General features: G+C 43.4%; 2 protein-coding genes across 2 annotated transcripts; one reads left to right on the forward strand and one right to left on the reverse strand.

Annotated features, from left to right (window-relative positions):
• The first annotated feature begins 10,490 nt into the window (after positions 1 to 10,490).
• On the forward strand, positions 10,491 to 12,708 carry LOC123452335 (origin of replication complex subunit 5). Its single transcript, XM_045128976.1, has 4 exons — positions 10,491 to 11,315; positions 11,437 to 11,862; positions 11,944 to 12,256; positions 12,370 to 12,708. The coding sequence occupies exons 1-4, from the start codon at positions 10,552 to 10,554 to the stop codon at positions 12,418 to 12,420; spliced, it is 1,554 nt and encodes a 517-aa protein (XP_044984911.1). The 5' UTR covers positions 10,491 to 10,551; the 3' UTR covers positions 12,421 to 12,708.
• On the reverse strand, positions 12,496 to 17,507 carry LOC123452334 (probable receptor-like protein kinase At5g61350). Its single transcript, XM_045128975.1, has one exon. It carries the CDS (start codon positions 17,445 to 17,447, stop codon positions 14,907 to 14,909), a length of 2,541 nt encoding a protein of 846 aa, XP_044984910.1. The 5' UTR covers positions 17,448 to 17,507; the 3' UTR covers positions 12,496 to 14,906.
• Positions 17,508 to 19,567: the final 2,060 nt, after the last annotated feature.

The raw sequence follows: 19,567 nt of genomic DNA on the forward strand, positions 1-19,567 counted from the left end.
CTTTTGTTGATGAACGGGTGACAGGAGCTGGTGGTGACAATGCTGATGTGATGTCTGTATAGGCAGAAATGAAAACCTGAAGAAGAAGAATCAGGTAGGGTTTTTTTTTTTGAAATAGAATTAGGTGGTTTGTTGGGAGGAAGTGAAAACATGGAGAAGCTTGCTAGCCTACGAGCAGCATATTGCTCTCTCGGCGGTAGTGTGCGTTGGTGCAGATTCTGTTGTTTTATTTAGAACAGATTCTGCTTTTTGTGATGTACTCGCCGCACTGACTGAGTGCAGGGGGGGGCACGAAAGGGGTTGGGCGACGGGGACGCGTGCGTGCGTGCAGCCGCGGAACGCCGTGTGGTGGGGGCGTCGACGGAGGAGACTTCGACTGCGTACCGGTGCCGCACACGCGGTCCCGAGAATTTCTGGCAGGCGTTTTCGCTGTCGCCAATCGCTTGCGTCTCGGCTCGACCAGCCTGAATCGAGTTTTGTGATATCTTCTTTCCTTCGAATAAATCCTTCCTTTTGGATAGATATTTCTGTTTTCTCCTGGGTTGGCCCCAGCTGGTTAATTTCCCGTCGAGGAGACGAACGGTGCCGGATAGGTTGATCTTGGACGTGCACCGTGTGCATGCATGGTGGAGTTGCTTCCGTCTCCGGACGGATTAACCAATATTTTAGTGCATGGTGGAGTATATATCTTATCTTCTCCAATGGTGGCTATCATTGGTGAGTAGTAGTAGTTGTTGTAGAAAGAGGCCCCGATGAACACATGCTAATTGAAAGCTACCCACGAGAAGAGCGACGAGTTCGGCTCGTTGCTTGGCCCGTGCTCAGTGCTTCTCTTTCCTTCTTTCTTTCACCCTAATTAATTATGGTTATTATTCTCCACGGGCTGGAGAGTGCTGGTTTCTCTGTTGGAAAGTGAAGGGCACCCGATGCAGGAGCGGTTGATCAACCCCCACTCACGTTATCAACTTGTATCATTCCGTCTCGCCTCGCCTCCTCCACGGCTCCACAGTCGCCGCATTCCTACTGTTCACCGCATCTTCAAGGAAGACCGACCGATGACCGACGACCATGTACGTACGTTTCTACTGTTGGTCAGCACGCGCGCCACTATATCACCGTAAAGAGATGGTAGGAGCTGCTTTGTACACTAGTATCGGGACATGGCCTCGTTTGAGAGAGAGAGAGAGAGAGAAAGGCGCGCGCACTACAATCATTCCGAAAAGCATGGGCATTGGGCAGTAGCTGCGGCGACAGTGGGTGTCCGAATGTACTCCACTCCACGTATCTCTACATCGATTCTGATTTGTCTTTGTTTATTTATATATATGTGCATGCAAGCCAATACGGCGTACCGTACGTATACCATGAAGAGTGTCCCCGAATCCGTCGACACACGTAGTGATCGTCAAGTTTCGGAGACGATGATGCAAGACGCGCAGCCGTGACCCGTGAGGAAGATGGTTCGAAATTGGAAACCTCGGTTCAAAGTTTTGTTCCGGTCTGAATCTTATGTTTATGTTTCACCTCCTTCCGCTCGGCCGCAACTCATCGGGCTGAAATGAAGGCTGGACCTCCCACTTCGATCTGAAATCAAGTTCTCAAACTACTCACACTTCTCGACTCTCGATCGACAGCATCAAGCAGGGAATGGAAGTTACTGACGCGCTGTGGCGTTCCGTGTTTTGTCGCCGTTGCGCTTGGCACTTTGTCGCCTCTGCCGCCTTGTAATCATGCTGATGGGGAAAGGCCAGGCCAGGCCACGCGACATGGATATGATTAGGCGAGATGGCTATGCTATGCTAAGCTAAGCTAGCCAGCAGTCCCCATCAGCATATGCCGTGAGTGACTGGCCGCCATTTGTCTGCAACGCGTAATTAATCTAAGCTTACTTGGGTGCTAAGCTGCGATCGAGGTCCTATATATGGCTAAATAAGAGGGTGTTTGGATCACTAGAGACTAGAGACTAAAGACTAGTAGTAGTCACCTTTAGTCAGTAAACCTCCAAACACCCCTGACTAATGGGTGACTAAAACTAGTTTGGTCCCTAGTCACCCCACCCCCAACTAAAAGTGACTAAAGTCTCTTCTCCAATTAATGGCTCATCCTCCCATGCTGGCACGTCAATGGAAGGGAGATAAATGAGAATAATTTAATACAGAGACATTTAATGCTGACTAGTAGTAGTCACCTTTCAAACAGGGCCTGACTAAAAACTTCTAGTCTGACTACTACTAGTCGCATGACTAGAGAGTATCCAAACACCCTCTAAGCCTCGTCGAGGTCATAAATAGCAACAAGAAATCCTTGGCATATTCGGTCGATTATTAATACTACTTAACTAGTAAGTAGTAGACGAGAGTAACTTAACCGCGTTCATGATTCTTTTTAGGCAACGGGCGTTCCTCGTCAGACTTTCATCGTTTGGCTGGAAAGTCAGACACATCACGTGAAGGACTAGCCGCGGTTGTTGTTCGGCACGGCGTTTTGCAGTGCCTTGGCGACTTGATCTTGTGACGTACTACTATTTGGCCAAGTCAGCTCATGGATTGAATTAGAGACGACGCGGGATGTCAGTCTTTTTTCTTTTTTTCTGCAGACTATTCCCCTACCTTGATCTGAACACTGGAAGTACAAACGGTGCCCTGGAGGTACAGGATGACAAAAAAAATTCTCCAAGAAGAAAAAAAATAAAGAGATGCTAGTTTGTCGAATATTATACGATTCTTTCCTTTCAAAAATACGTGCTTTTGGAATTAGCACACTGAACTTCACTTCGCGGTGGAGTTTCAATGAAACATCGCCGGTGGTTGTCGTTGCTGTGATAAAGCAGCGCCGATGCCGTCGTGGAGCTGCAATACAACATCACTATGGGTCATCGATATTGCAATGGAGCATAGCAAAGCCGCAATAGAACGTCACTCGAGTCATGATGTTGCGATGGAGCATAGCTGGGACGCCGGTGGCGCGAAGCTATGATGGAGCATATCTGTGCCGATGGCGTCGCGGTGCTGCAATGAAGCTTTTGTTGGTGAAGTTGCGTTGCAGAGGCGCGAACTTGCATTGCAAGCGGCGCTGGCCCGCTACCACCCCCAGACGGAGGTTGCGTTACAAAGTATCTACATGCGTTGCTCACATGGTCGGCCGACATGATGCGTTGCACCAGGTGCCCATTTCAAACGTCGATGCCATGACCGATGGCGACGCTACAGGTGGAGGAAGGGGCACCGTTGGGATTGGACTAGAGGTCCTCCATGCACTTTAGTTTGTGATAGTCATATTATTTCTTGTTATATATCTTGCTATCACTTAATTATTTATCTTGCTTAGCATAAGTTATTGGTGCACATAGGTGAGCCTAATTGTTTGAGGTTTTGTGCTTGACTAATTATACGCTAGTTTTATTTTGTAGTTGTTCAAGACTAAATCATAATTATTTTAAAGCGCCTATGTCGTGGTTTTGTCACGGCAGATGTTCTCGTGAGAGAACTTAGGTGTGAGGCCATCGCAACCATGTGGCGGCTTGAAGGGGTTGGTCGGAATCGAGAGACGCGAGTTTACCCAGGTTCGGCCCCTCTGATGGATGTAAAAGCCTACGTCCTGCTTGTGTTTCATTGATGAAGATGATGATCTCGATTACAAGGGTGCGGAATCGCTACCTCTAATCTCGAGGGTGTCCAATCTATCTATCTCTCTTGACTTATTTGTCTAAGATCTGTCTATTGAGACGTCTAAAAACCTAACTCTCTTCGGGTGTCTCGCCCCTCCTTATATAAGCTGAAGGGGCGGGTTACATATAGAGTCCAAGCCGGATTTAAGCTTAGCATATTATGACTCCCCATCTCGGGCTTCTCTTCGTGGGCTTGTGAGTCCCAAGCGACTTACGGACGGATTGCTGAGTCCCTGGCGACTTACCAATGGATTGCTGAGTCTTGAGCGACTTACCAACGGATTGCTGAGTCCCGGGCGACTTACGGACGGATTGCTGAGTCCCGGGCGACTTACGGACGGATTGCTGAGTCCCGGACGACTTACGGACGGATTGCTGAGTCCCGGACGACTTACGGACGGATTGCTGAGTCACGGGCGACTTAGGACCGGGCGGCTTAGGACCGGGCTGCTTAGGACCGGGTTACTCAGGACCGGGCTTCTTAGCATCGAGCTACTTAGGACCGGGATTCTCAGGACCGGGCTTCTTAGCATCGGGCTACTTAGGACCGGGCTTCTTACCATCGGGCTACTTAGGACCGGGCTACTCAAGACCGGGCTGCTCAGGACCGGGCTTCTTAGCATCGGGCTACTTAGGACCGGGCTTCTCTTTGAGACTCATCTTCAGGGAATCTGTATGCCGGGTCATACCGCGAGTTATATCCCCAACAGCCTATTCACACCTCCTCTAGGCAACATCCACTTCCTTTCAAGTGGTACCACCGCTAATTCTCGGTAGATTGAAGAAACCCCTATAGTAGTACGGCCAACATAACGAAAGTACCCGCACGGCGATGCTACCGTCGGTGTGAGTTGTACTATTGCTAAATACGGGAGGGCAACTGAGACCCTCATGGTAATAGACGCGGTACAACTACGAAAGTACCGCACAAGCGATACTACCGTAGGTATGAGCGGTACTACCGCTTGGTATATAATAGCATAGCCAGACTAGAACATTGGAAACAAGTAAGACGAGAATAACTTGCTCCTAAATCAGCATCCTCAAAACTTGTTGGGTAGATTAACAACTAGTAAAAGAGAAGAAATGCCAATAATATAAAGAAGAGAACCTTCCTTAAATATGAACCGTCAAAAACTTCAACACCGAAAATGCAAAGATGAAGCATATGAACTCCATTTTTTATGAACTTGAGTTTGACATGAAGACGAACAAAAACTCTAAAACCTCATATGAAGAAAAACCAAATAAGAAGCAATAACGATGATGCCAATGATGCAATAGTTTGAGCTCTCTACCGGCGACACGATGTAGCTATTCACTCAAGAGAGCCCTTGATAGTACGCAAATCAATCCTACAACCTGGTTTCCCAACCAACAACATGAGATTGGTAAACATAGAAGACCTATCAAGGCCATTACTTAGCTTTGCGCACATTCCACTTCAGCTAGATGATAATGATCTTGACCTTCTCAAGTTGGATCATCTTTCTTGATTGCGCCAATGCGATGAAGACTACTCTTTTAGGCACTTATTCACATGTAAATTATCACGATAATTGACGACAAGCTCTAAGCATGTGATGTATTCGTGATGCTTCATTTGAATTTGCACAATGCAACCTTGATGAGGATCATCGCCTGATGTCGTCCTTCATTGATTATATGAGATCTGTCTTTTGATGCACGCCCATAAAAACATACCTAACCCCACAAAGAAATCTCGGAGAGATCACGAGTGAGTATGTAAATAATAATGAACAATGCTTACCATATCATGGGATCACTTGATCACACTCGATACATCTTTACATTCCGTGTGTTGATCAGCTTGACTCGCTCTTTGACTTAGTGTTGATCAAGCTTGTATCTTTATCTTCTCACTTCATGAAGACGGTGTCTTGAAGGTGAACATGAATGTTTACACAATCTTCTTTTTCAAGACATGCTTGCAATATGCTCAACTTTCATATGATGAATCTTTGGATAACTCCTTTAATACCACTTTCATCAACACATTAACTCCTTTTAACCTTGAAACTGACATAGGTTCTCTAAGCAATGCCTATGAACAAACCTTCAAATATAAACTCAAAGCAACCATTAATCAATATGAATTATCATTAATTACCAAAATCAAACATGAGAACACCATGCTCTTTCAAGTATTTGTTTTAATCACCGAGTACAACGTAAAAATATTCGACGTGTATAAAAAAATAAACACGAGTTTTAAAAAGAAAACCAATGAAAACCGATAACGAAACAAAAAACAAAACCAAATAAAAAGGCCATTGTAAACCAAAAAAGAAACAAAGGAAATCGATGGAAAAGGGAAAAAAGAAGGAAAAATAGTGAAAAATAGAAAACAAAGAAAAAAACCCGATGAAAAACAAAGAAAACAGAAGACCCAGATAAAACCAGTGAGAAAACAAAGAAAAATCAAAAAAATACCAGCGAAGGAAACCCATCGAAATCGAGCGAACGGAACCGAGAGAACTCGATCGAAACCCATCGAACAAAAAACCGAGCTAATGGGACGACCCAATTGCTAGACGTAGGGAGAAATCCCTTCAACGAGACGAAAGCTATACTTTCATCGAGCGATATATATCCTTCGTGGATTGGACCGGGAATAAACTAGGGAAAATCCTATTCGCCGTACGTTATGGTAAACTCTCACAGCTTCGCATATGCGAGCGAGCGATCTGGACCGGCCCATCTAAGCATTGTCAAATCTAGTTTCTTACTGTTTCACTTTGTTTTTTTCTTCTGGTTTTTCCCTTTTTACTTATCTCCTTTCCTTTTTGGTTCTTTTTTCTTTTCTCTTCATTTTAATTTCTCTTTAGTCAAATTTATTTTTCCTTTTCTAAACGTTCGCATTTTCGGAAAATGTTCATTTGTAAATAAATGGTCCTGTTTTCAAATATTGCTCATAAATTCCATAAAAAACAGAATATCAAAATTTGTTCACTTTGTTTCAGAAAATGTTCGGTAATTAATAAAAATTCACCTTTTGTAATTTTGTTAACAAACCAATTTTTTTTTCAAACAGTTCTTAATTCTATTTATTTTCAGAAATTCAAAAAATGTTCACATGTTTATTTTTTTCACAAATTCATAATAATTTGGGAATTTCGAAAAACATTCATGTTCCCTTTTTCACAAATTAAAAAATCTTCTAGAATTTCATCAATTCTTCTTGTTTTGCAATTATTTCATCAAAAATTTTACAGACAATAATTTTTAAAGTCTTCTGTTTCTTTCTGTTCTTTTTCCTTTTTTCTCTGTCAATGTTATTTATATTATTGAAACTAAGTTCATGTTCGAAAATCGTTCTTATTTCTAAAAAAAAATATTGGCTGTAAAAATTTCTACAAATGGTCGTATTCAAAAAAACTGTTCGCAGACTTTAAAAATGTTCACATTTTTCGAAAATTGTTTGGGGATCGTGGAGAAGGTTCTTATTTTTCTATTTTTTCCATGCACTCAATAAATGTTTGCTTTTTCAAATTTTATTCTAAAAATTCAAAATATATTCGTCATTTTAAAAAATGTTCCTGTTCAGAAATTTTGTTCACAAATTGTTTTTTCATGTTTACTTTTTTTTTGCAAATTAAAAAAATAATTTTGATTTTAATTTTTGTTCAGAAATTAAAAAATATCCATGTTTTCAAATTTTGCTTGGAAATTCAAAAAATGTTCCAGGTTTCGAAATTTAATCAGAAATGTATTAAATGTTCACATCATCAAATTGTTCATGTTAGTCAAATTTATTTATAAATTAAAAAACTATGTGCCTTTTGAAGAAAAGATTCGTAATTTTGGAAAACACAGTTGCAGGTTCACGTTTTGAAAAGGAACATTTTTTCACCGACGCAAAAATGATCCCTTTTGTCCAAAATGTTCATGTTTTTAAAAAATGTTGGTTTTGAAGTTCTGATTAGAAATTCAGAAAAAAAAACAATTTTAAATATGTTCCCAATTCAAATATAGGTCACATTTTTAAAAAAATTGTCCACGTTAGTGAAAAAATGTTCCTGTTTTTGAAAATTTGTTCAGAAATTCATATGCTCTTCCCTTTTTGAAATTTGGTAAAAATACGGAATTTGGGCATTTGTTTTTTAAAAATTTTGTTTATGTTTTTTAAAATGTGCATCGTTTTTAAAAGTATTCAATTTTACCATGAAGTGTTTGAAAAAAAGGTAACATTCGGATCTGCTGATGTAATTTGTTCTAAAGTATTATGCGCTGCATATCCAACACCAGCGCGTACTAGTTCGAGTGGTTTTGGACGTGCTACAGGTACATCGTGAGTTCGAGCGCCATATTTTTGCTATACTTTTTACACTGCTGGTTGCTCCTACGTGGGCCGGCCCAGATAGAGGTTACCATGTGTGAAAGCCTCGTCGATCTGCCGCAGAATGCAACATGTAGGACATCCCATCAACTAGTGCACGGGTAACCCTTTCATGGGAGCACCCCAGCGCAGCCATGTGTCTCGTGCTGGGCCCCACTAGTGATTTCGTTTGAATCAGAATGCCGCGTCAGACAGGAAGGTTGCCGCATAGGGGCACACTGGGTGGGCCTGCCCATTGTACGTACTATAGCGAGCAGGAGAACCTTCCACGATGGCGACCCGAAGTTGCAGCGAGCATTTTTTAAATTTGAGAACAATTTGTAAAAGGTACTTTTTGAAACTGCATACAAAAGTTGAAAAAGAAATTTTGTTTTGATTTTTAGAAAGCACTAACAGTTTTTGAAAAGTGTACACATTTTACGAAATCCCAATATTTCTTTGAAATTTCTAACAATTTTTTGTGAAAACTCAAACAATTTATGAACACCTTTTGTGAAAACTCAAACAATTTATGAACATTTGGAAAAATAAATCCAAACAACAGGAAAAAGAAACAAAACCCCAGGAAAACGAGCAATGAAAAATAACATAGAAGGCAACATGGAACGAGTGTGAAGTTTTTGTGGAGGGTACATTGGTGGACTCTATTTCAAATGATTAAAAAAAAATATTTACAATTTAAAAAATAAGAAAAAATCAATAAAAACTTAGTAATGGATCTGTAAAATTTTGTTCAAAATATTATTGTTTGAAATGTGCAGACAAAAAATCCTGCTCCAACCATAATAAAAAGGGTCCATTTTCATTTATGTATTTGTTTTTATGCGCCACATATGCAAGTATATTGATATGATTTTTTTTTTTCTGAATGTGTTATATATACAGTTCTATGTGTACAAAAAATCATTTTTTTTTGTGATGTGAAAACATGTTCTTTTTAAAGTACTCCATGGAGGATGGGCTCCATTTGCCTTTGTCGAACATGGAACATTATAGAATGCTAAAATGTTGAGGCAGCACCTAGATGCTGCCCCATACCTCCACGAGTGCATGAACGAACGAGGACGATGATTTCATATAGCAGCTGGCCAACTTATGGTTCCAAACTGTCATCATTGGTGATCTTCTTTTTTATCTCTCTCCTTAACTTTTCATAGATCTGTTTCCCATACAAGAACTAGCAAGAGCAGCACACTACACATACTTGCTTTTTTCCTCACCTTTTCTACCATTGTAGGTGAGGAGGCCGGTTTTCTGCAAGAGACCGCTTAGAGCATGTACAACGCATCGCCCCAACTAGCTGCCCCGTAGGCCACGTAGGCTCGGGCATCAGGAACGATAGCTTCGCAGCTTGTCAGAGTCGCCTGCAGAAGAGGCCGCTGCTTGGCCGTGAAAAGCGCGAGCAAATGGAGAAAAGGAAGGGAACCCTGGTTGTTGCGTGAGTGCATGAACAAAGAAAGGAAAAATAAATTAATCAAAAAGTAAGAGAGAAGGAGATTGGGGCCCCGCTAGCTACTGCTGCTCCGGTTGAGTGATAATCACATGAAACGATTGCTCCACCAGTACAATCTTATGTGGAGGGGATGAGACCACCGTTTGCTATAACCTTCATAGTTCATGCCCTTAGGCCTGCAAGCAACATGCTGGACCATCCGAACCTACGTGTATAACTGGAGCATCACTCCACGGTGGAGCATTGGGCATGCCCTAAATGGTCTGGGCCAATCATAGGTTCAGAAAAAAACAAAAAATCCAGGAAAACGAGCAATAAAAAAACAACATGGAACTAGTGCGAAGTTTGGGTGGAGGGGTACATTGGTGGACTTTATTTCAAATGATTCAAAAATAGTATTTCCAAGTTTTAAAAAAACAATTATGTGAAAACTTTTACACATTCGTGAAGGATCTGTAAACTTTCGTTCAGAATATTATTGTTTGAAAGTTGCACTCAAAAAAATCCTGGTCCAACCACAATAAAAACGGGCCCATTTTCATTTATGTATTTGTTTTTTATATGCCACATATGCAAGTATATTGTTATGAATTTTTTTCTGAACGTGTTATATATGTACTTGTGTATGCACAAAAAACTTTCATTTTTTTGTGATGTGAAAACATGTTTTTTTAAGTACTTCATGGAGGACGGGCTCCATTTGCCTTTTTCGAACAGGGAACGTTCTAGAATGCTAAAATGTTTGGTTTTTTTTTAGCAACAAATGTTTGGGCTTGTAATAGAGTGTTCGTAAAACTGGAGCAACCAGGAGGTACTAAACGGTCCGGCCCAAATCCCTGACGTCTTGTGCGATTGGGCTGAACGCGACTGCCGTTAAATTCCTCAAGACGGCCGATCGGGGCCGCATTCCGCAGCCTTTTCCTCCCGCGCGGCGCGCGCCCAAAAGCTTCCCAATTCCCGCTCCCCGTCGCCATTCCCCTTCTACTGCCCCGTCCCGTGGATCCTAGGGTTCCGACGACCTCCCCGCGCCGCCGGCCGCCCTTAGCCGCGCTCGCCTCCGCACCCGCCGCCATGTCGCAGCCGATCACCCCGCGCCGCGCAACCCGCGCCACCGCCTTCGCGCCCGATTCGCCGACCTCCCCTCCCAAATCCAGGCCCAAATCCTCGCACAGACGCCAACTCCTCGCGGCCGCCGCCGGGCCGAAAGAGGGCGAACCCCTCGACGCGCTCCTCGATGCGCTGCCTTGCCGCCGCGCGCAGGCGACGGACCTCCTCCGGCTCCTCGCGCCCGCCCCCGCGCTCCCCGTCCTGCTCCACGGCGGCGCCGCCACCGGCAAGACGCGCGCGCTCCTCCTCGCGCTGCGGCACCTCCGCCCCAGCCCGCGCCTCGTATACGCCGCGCTCCGCTCCCTCCCCTCCCCTCGCGCGCTCTTCGCATCCATCCTCTCCCAGCTCAACGCGCTGTCGTCCTCGAGCTCCTCGCGGCAGCGCGTCCCTGACAAGCCATCCGACTTCATCGCTGCGCTCCGCGACGCCCTTGCTGCCGTTGTTGCCCAGGGCGAGCTTGTTTATCTGGTGTTTGACAACTTGGAGGTTGCCAGAGGCTGGGACAAGGGCGGCCAGCTTCTTTCCCTTCTCCTCCGTCTGCACGATCTCCTCCGGTTACCGCAGGTCGTGCTCGTGTACGTGAGCAGCGCAACGCCTGACGCCTACTACACCATGACTGGCTCTGTTGAGCCGAATCATGTTTACTTCCCAGATTACACAGTGGATGAGGCCCGCGACATCCTGATGCGGGGCCAATCCAATCCGAAGCTGTACTCATCGTTCCTGGGGTAATGCAGTTCATCCTCTGTGTTGATTTAACACTGCTTCGAATGGATTGTGGCATATTTCGCATCATGAGCAGCATACTTAATGAAGTTCTTTCTTTTGTTATTCTGATGCTTTGGGTAGTGTGGTGCTGAAGCCATTATTCCGGGTGACAAGGAGGGTTGATGAGCTGGCAGCGCTGCTGGAGCCTCTTTTCAGGAGGTACTGTGAGCCATTGGGGGACTTGCAGGCGGTTCCTGATGAGGGTATGAGGAGGCGATTGTTTGAGCATTTGCAACCACATTTGGCTGTGGCGTTGAATGAGACATTCAGTGTCCCCATGAGAGCTTCAGTTGAGAAGTGCAAAGATGACATTTCTGGTGGAAAGGCTAGTGTTAAAAGGCAGTTTGGTGGTAGAGATGGTCTCTCCAGTGAATTGGAGTTCCATATGTCGGTATCAGCGAAATACCTACTGTTATCCGCTTTCTTGGCTTCAAGGAACCCTGCTACTCTGGATGCGGCTTTGTTTGATTCCACTGGAGGGTCCGATAACCGTAACCGCAAGAGAAAGTATGGCATTTGATATCATCTCTAGACTCGCCCAAACTTTGAAAACTTTGTAGATGTTAACATTGCTGTTTCTTAATGCAGGAGCTCCCAGGCCTCGATAGATAGAAAGGATACCATGGCTGAAGAGATACTTATGAAAGGTCCTGGCACATTTCCTCTTGAGAGGCTCTTGGCCATCTTTCAGTGCATCACATCAGTATCAGAAGATGTGCTCGATGAAGTTGATTGTCCAGACAGTATGATGGATGGAAGTGGAACAAATGCTTTGATGTCCGATGTTCTGCTACAGTTGTCAACACTGTGCAATTCTAATTTCCTCTTTAAAAGTCGGAGCTGCCCATTAGAAGGCTCAGCTAGATATCGATCCAACATTGATGAAGATTTAGCTCTCAAGGTGAATATCCCGTAACATTCATTTGTAACATCTACCATATAGTACCACTATGTTGTTAAATACTCTTATGTTGTGCTCTCAGTTTTGTGAATGCTTACTTTATTATTTCACAGGTTGCCAGGAGTGTCGGTTTCCCTCTCTCAAAGTACATGTACAGAAGATAGCCTTTTGATCCGTAGTCTAGGCAACAGAAACTACTTTTGATTGCTCTAGATGCTAATATGATCTGCTGAGATCTGTTTAGTTGGGTTGATTAGAATGTTGAGGGATGCCCCTTGTTGCTTTAAATTTCTTAGCTTATTCCTCCCATTGAAAGATTGAGAATGGTACCCAGTCATACATTTTATGTAATTGTTTGCCTGTGAGCTTTCAATGTCCCTTGACTTGTATTATCTTGGCTATTTGATTTGATTATCAATAATATGCGGTTGTACCAGGAATTTTTCTCTAAATTGCCAAAAGTTCTCTCTTTGAAATCTGCATGTAAAGACCAATACTGTCAATATGCAATAGCATAATTCTGATTTTGGCAGATCATTGCTACTTTTTTAATGATTTACATTTATCTGTATCTCGCAAACTGGCAATTTCTTCACAACCAATCCCTGTTCCAATGGAACCATTTGAACCGCCACTGCTTACTTTCATGTCAAATGCTGCATATTTAGAATTTCACATCGAGCTCTTGAGGTGTATGGCATATTGCCCTTGTCAGCTGATTAAACATTACACATACTTTTTAGTCTCAAGGGGTATTATGTATTTAAGTATAATCCTTTATCTTAAAATTGAATTCATATATCTCTAGATGCGTGGACAGTTTTAAAAGTTTTTGTGTTTAAAGTTTCACTAAATTATCCCATTTTGTTGAAGAAATACATGCAATATACAATCACTGAGCCATCCTCTATTAGTCAATTGAGCTGCATGCCAACATCCCTAACTTGAGTTCTTTCTTTTGTGAATAATACAACTAAAATGACTAAAATTCCTAATTTAATGTATACAATGCTGAAGCCAAACTACCTCCATTTTACCGACCATTGTACTTCTTTACAGACTGACGGTCTACATTTTTGGCACATGCGTCATCCTGCATAGTTAGCACAAGCTATCAAGCATTTCCTATCCACATTTATCTGCACATGGCGAATACTTTGTTTTACTGATGCATTCTGACCATCTGGTTTGGGTTTACCAGTGACACATCACAGGGCCCTTGATGATTGATTGATTCACAGTGCTTTGATTTGATGGCTGATTAATCTTTTTAAAAGCACAATCTTTCGGATCAGGTAGACTAGTCAAGATAATCACAAGGTATAATCTTTCCCCTCCAAATACTTCTCTCTAACAAGATGGTATTGTACCATCATTTCAGTGGCATATTTTTCAATTTCATTGCAGAGCAGGATGTTGAACACTCATGATAAATTTAGCGTTGAGAACTACCTGCAAGAGTTGTATGTTCCAACTGTCATGCCATGTACTCGTTTATAAGCTTGTGGGTGTTGAACTTCCCCAAGCTGCATTGTAGCAGTTATTGAAGGGCTTATGATACTGAACAGAAACAATTTATGCTAATGGTTAAGGAAGAGGACTGAATGTAGGTGCTGTTCTTATTTTGCTCGAGGCATTTAAATTAGTGCTATTCCCTAGCTATTTGGTAGTGTTCAACTGCAGTTATATGGTACTCCCTCCGTCCGGAAATACTTGTCATAGGAATGAGTGCATCTAGATGTATTTTAGTTCTAGATACATTCATTTTTATACATTTGTGCGACAAGTAATTTTGGACGGAGGGAGTACTAACTATTACATGAATGTGGAAGTATAGGCTGTTTGCACTACTGTGCGTTCAGAAAATTTATTTTGCAATACCGTTCTTGGATGTGGCCATCGTTGACTCTTATATAACAAGAGACTTTTCTAAATATACCAGACATTCTTTACAAGTTACAACTACCTAACTGGCTTCCTGCAAAGCATAATGCAAGATAAGACCATGTCACCATGGTTCCAAATTGAACCTAAAAAGAGTATCATGCAATAGTTAATTGCATTAGGGTGGACATGCTATACGTTGTACAAGGGGACATCTTAAGATGGGTGGGTGTAAATTGTAACCTAATGCTATCAGGATTTGCACCTGCTGTCCGTTAGTTCAATTTCTGCTTGGTTGCACACTCTATGTTTGTATGCTGAATTGCTGATATATGTAGCTGTGTGGCACAATGTTTACTCTTTTCACGTAGCCATTCTACCCGGAAGTTTTCTACGTTGGAATGATCTGTCAAAATTACTTGCATTCAGCTGATGATGGAATTACCTTACCTCCAAGCATCAAATAATAAGCAGGATTAGCAGAATATGATGGCATGGTTTAGCTTACAAACTGTATTACAATGTCCCCTAATTGCATAAACATACATCCTTTATCATCACACACAATGGCTGGATGTTCAAGTAAAATAAATAAATAAATAAATACATTTTCTGCTGTTAGGAGCTATGACAAATTCTTCCTGTACCATATATATCAAGGCAAAACCCCTTCTACTAAGGTAGTAGTGATGTCTGCATGGGATCAGACAAGATATTACAGTACTTCCTTAAAACCCTTACATACTGTGGTGACACCATGGTATCTTCATCTTCCCTGGACATAAGATGGGATAGCATTACCAGATTTCTCCATGCTATCCACATTGGACATCTCCAAGCTCTTCATTGGGATCCCATCACTAGCGCCGTCAACAACATCACCCTTCTCTTGAAGTTGCAAGGCAAATTCAAGTTTCCATAACACGTCTCCCATTGTTGGCCGGTCGACTCCATAGTCAGCGAGGCATTTCTCAGCAGCCTCAGCAAACATGTCAAGTGAATCAGGCCTGATTTGTCCTGCAATATTGGGATCAATTATTTTACCAAGCTCCCCTTTGCGGTGCCATGTACGGGCCCACTCTGCCAGATTCACTTGGTCTCTTGGAAGGGCTGGATTGATGGCTGGTCTTGCACACAGCACTTCAAAGAGTACCACACCAAAAGAGTATACATCAGACTTATCTGTCAGCTGTTGACGTCTGAAGTACTCTGGATCAAGATACCCAAAGCTTCCTTTGACAGCAGTGCTCACATGAGTTTGTTCGAGGGATGGGGCATCTTTTGATAGGCCAAAATCAGCGACCTTGGCGACAAAATTTTCATCAAGGAGGATGTTGGTAGTCTTGACATCACGGTGAATGATGCCCTGAGCGGAACCTGTATGAAGATAATGCAGACCCTTCGCTGCCCCAATGCAAACTTCGAGGCGCTGCTTCCAAGAGAGAGGCTTGATGTTTGTGTCACCATACAGATGATCCCTTAGCGGACCATTTGACATGAACTCATAAACTAATATCATCTCATTGTTCTCATCGCAACAGCCAATGAGTGAAACCAGGTGGCGGTGGCGAAGTTTTGATAACATTTGAATTTCAGTCAGAAACTCATTCATACCTTGATCAGATGATGGATTGCCTCGCTTGATAGCCAGTTGTGTGCCATCTTCAGTAGCACCAAGATAAACTTTCCCGAAACCACCAACCCCAATAACACCCTTTTCTTCAAAGTTTTTCGTGGCTTTCTGAATTTCGATGAAGGTGAAATACCGTCCCAATCCATAAGCACTAGATGCAAACACGCTCGAAAATCCACTCTTGGTCCTTGTGGAGCCAAACCGATTTCTGGAGAGCCTGCTGCAACTGCTCATGAAGCTTGAGGACGAGTTCAGTGGAAGAAACCAAGAGTGGAAGCTGTTTGTCCTCTGCCATGCCGGTTTACGGTTTCGCCTGTAGCATATAACTACAGCGAATGCAGCTGTTGCTGCCAAAGCAAATGCTATGCCAGTCAGTGTCGTCTTACTAACTTCTGAGCTTGTTTTTGGTGAAAAAAGGCCATCTAAGCTGCTTGCTTCATTGCTTATCTTCATGATCTCAAGGCCATTAAGGATGGCATTGGGCTCGCCCGAGTCGATTGTGTTTGGGCCAACCTGGACTACAAGGGTGGAATTGATGATGCTGGAAGACTCAGCAATCAAGTCCTTGTAGTAGGCTACTGCAAGCCCCATTGTCAGGCTCGATAGATCAAGGTTGGCAACAGCCATCATGCCATTAATATAGACATTGAAGTAGAGGCCATTCAGTGTCTTGCTGACAATGTCGCTGAAATGTAGGCGGATAAGGTACCTGAATCCCGTCTCTGCAACCATTACCCAGGTTATGTTGAATCTTGCATTTGTGATATTTGTTGAGGCCATCTGCTGTGCTGTTGAGTAGATGCTTGGTGGAGCGATGAGGGGTGTGAGAGTCTTGTCATCAGGGTACTTGATGGTTCTAGGAGGAACCCAAGCTGCCTCTGCTGCTGCCTCAAGCTTCAGAAAGGGTGCATCTGGCTGCCAGGTTCTGCCTAATGTGTCATTGAATGATGTAACCAGTGCACCCCCCATGTTCAGCCGGTAGACAACCTGCAATGCATTGTTGGATATGTCAAACTGGTCCTGAGGACCCATTCTGGTGGTGGTATTTGGAATAAGGCTTGGTGGGGCTGAGACGACCTCAATAGCATTGATGAATGCTATCGAGTTCTTCTTTGGGGTAAAGATGATCTTTAAGTTGTCTCCCTGTGCTGACACAAGATATTCCCTAAACACAGGGTTTGGAGGACTGGCTATGAAGGAGAAATCATGGAGAAGGACCATGCTATCAGTGGACACGGAAAATGTTGCAGTGGTGAGGTTGTATTGGCTATCGGTGATAGGCAAGAAGTAGAGCCGGATCCAATGGCGACCAGGCTGGGAGATGAAGAAGCTATAGGTTGAGATATCAGAGAATACTCTTGCATCAAGGTAAAGTGGAGATAATGGCGAAGCAGAAGCCAAAGATGCTTTAGCGGTAATCTTGATGTCCGTCGGGGTCGACAGAAACGATACCGACTCAGGATCAGAGCGGAATGTCCTGCCATCGTCAACCTGCACAGCAGCGGATGCCCCACAGCTGAGGAGGTAGTTGTCTTGAGGCACGAACCGCTCTACTTTTGATCCAATTGCATCGGTGGTAACCACACGAGTAATAGAAAGGATGAATAGGATCAAGAACATTGGTACTCTCTTGCACTGAACCATACTTCTTGCCAAAATTGCCAATGCTGGCATCAGAAGCACGGGCTTGCAGCAAGAGTTATTGGTGGCCTCTCATGGGAGGAGGGAAGTGCTCTTTTGGATTGAGGAGAGGGAAAAGATGCAGGGATGAATGAAGTAGCCTTTTATTGGTATTTTTTTTGGGAGGGGACGCATTGGTTCATAATAGAGAAGATGTTGGTTGGATGCACGTCCAGCTGAGAATCAGTCTCTGTTTTTTAAAAATCATTGCCGAATGAGCAACATATTATATCTGCATTTCTTTCTGGAGCTCCTCCACATAAATGACAGGTGGATGCCTTACTGTGCTTTGACAGGAAACAGGGCCGACCAGCACAATCGCTGCAAAGCACAGCAACTAGACAAGAATCAGTCAAGCAGAAATGCTCAGGTATCATATCTATATATTGAGATTGCTAAATCTTAGTGGTTATTCAATTCGATCTCCGAGGTGTTACATCTTTATCTAAAGATATCTTTCGTGGGTGAGCTTGATGCACGATATTAAATTAATGGGCGAACTAACAGTCGTATGTTAACAAGCTAATGACTCGAGTATTTCTACAGCCCAAATAAACGTTTTTTACAATCAGGCTAGGTTGTCAGCACAGCTGGCTCGTAAAGGGATTGTAATCGTCCTAAACGCAATGGCCGCGCCATATGTCTTACGAGTATTATGTTTGTTTTTCTGTTACTTTTGCCTTCATTGAATATGGTTTGATTTCAGAAATCATGCGGAACTGTCATGAGAATATTATGGCCTGTCAGTCCTGGCATCAAACATATTAACCTCTCACTGAATGCACAGGAGAACATTTTTCACTGGTTCTGTTCCTCTTGTCATGCGCATCGTTATTGTTCCAGCAAATTGTGCCGTCCAAGTTCTTGGCCATTTCTCCAGGAAGAGTATAACAGGCTATACCATATATCCTTATTAGTCTAAGGAAGACTGAAAATAATTTGTTCCTTTACCCATAGGCGCTGAACTGTAGACGTGGGAGGCTCTCGCAGATGTCCAATATCCTGTACCTGCTGGAGAGACAGCTGCATCTGCGTATCATGTAAGTGGCAGCCCATTCTCTCCGCCATGGTACTGTTTGTTTGACCAGCGAAATAGTGGGATTCCAATCACTTAGGTGGTGCTTATTAAATTTCTTGCTTATGTAGAAATACAGCCCAATCATTGCATTGTTTATCTAGAGTATTTTAGTCCTAACAGATCTGCAATCATCATTACTAATATGGAATAAAACTGTGTCTGCACTCCCGGCAAAAAAGGGAAATAATATTGTGTCCGCACGTCTATAGTTTCCCGGACGCTGCTAAGGATCAGCCAGATGATTAAGATTTCGCCTGCATAGCCGCCCAATCCTTCAGTCACAACCGTTGGATTCACAACAAAACAAACAAAACACGAGTCATCGCGGAAGCAGTGCCACACTTTGGAAGCACGAGCCGCACCCCCTCGTTGGCGGCGCTCCAACATGGTGATGCTCCATTGCAGCCGCCAACACCGGCGAGGCGGCGCTCCAATACAGCGTCACAGAGCTTCAACACAGCACTCGCGACCTGTCCCAGCTTCGGCCATGCTTCATTGCATCCCCGACATCGGTAGACCATGCTTCAACGCAGCGCCGGCGACCCATCGCAGCTCGGGCCATGCTTCATCGCAGCCACAACACCGGCACCGGTGCTCCATTACAGCGCCGGCGCCCCATTGCACCTCCGTCGCTCTGGTGTGCAGTACCGTGCCAGTTCATTGTAGCTCCTCAAAGTGCAGTCATGCCCTTAATCGTGTTTTGGTGTTGCTCACAACACACATATAGATAACTAATCACTAATCCCCTTTAACCTATTGTGAATGATCATGTGTTGATAAGGACAAGCTCATGTGCTAACAAGGACAAGATCAAGATAAGCATTCCTGAGCACTACATGCTTGATTCTTGTGGATGTTCACATGGTGGACAAATGAAGATGAATACATAAGCTAGGCTTTCCACATTGTGTATGAGAGAGTTACTTGAAGACTTCATCATGTTTTGCTTTCAACTTGAGTCAAGAAGGAACAACAACATCAAGCTCAAGTGAAAGGGCTAACTCAAAGGCATCAGTCCCTTTGACGTTAGTGGTGC

Source organism: Hordeum vulgare, chromosome 5H, assembly GCF_904849725.1.
Source record: "Hordeum vulgare subsp. vulgare chromosome 5H, MorexV3_pseudomolecules_assembly, whole genome shotgun sequence".
NCBI lineage: Eukaryota > Viridiplantae > Streptophyta > Magnoliopsida > Poales > Poaceae > Hordeum > Hordeum vulgare.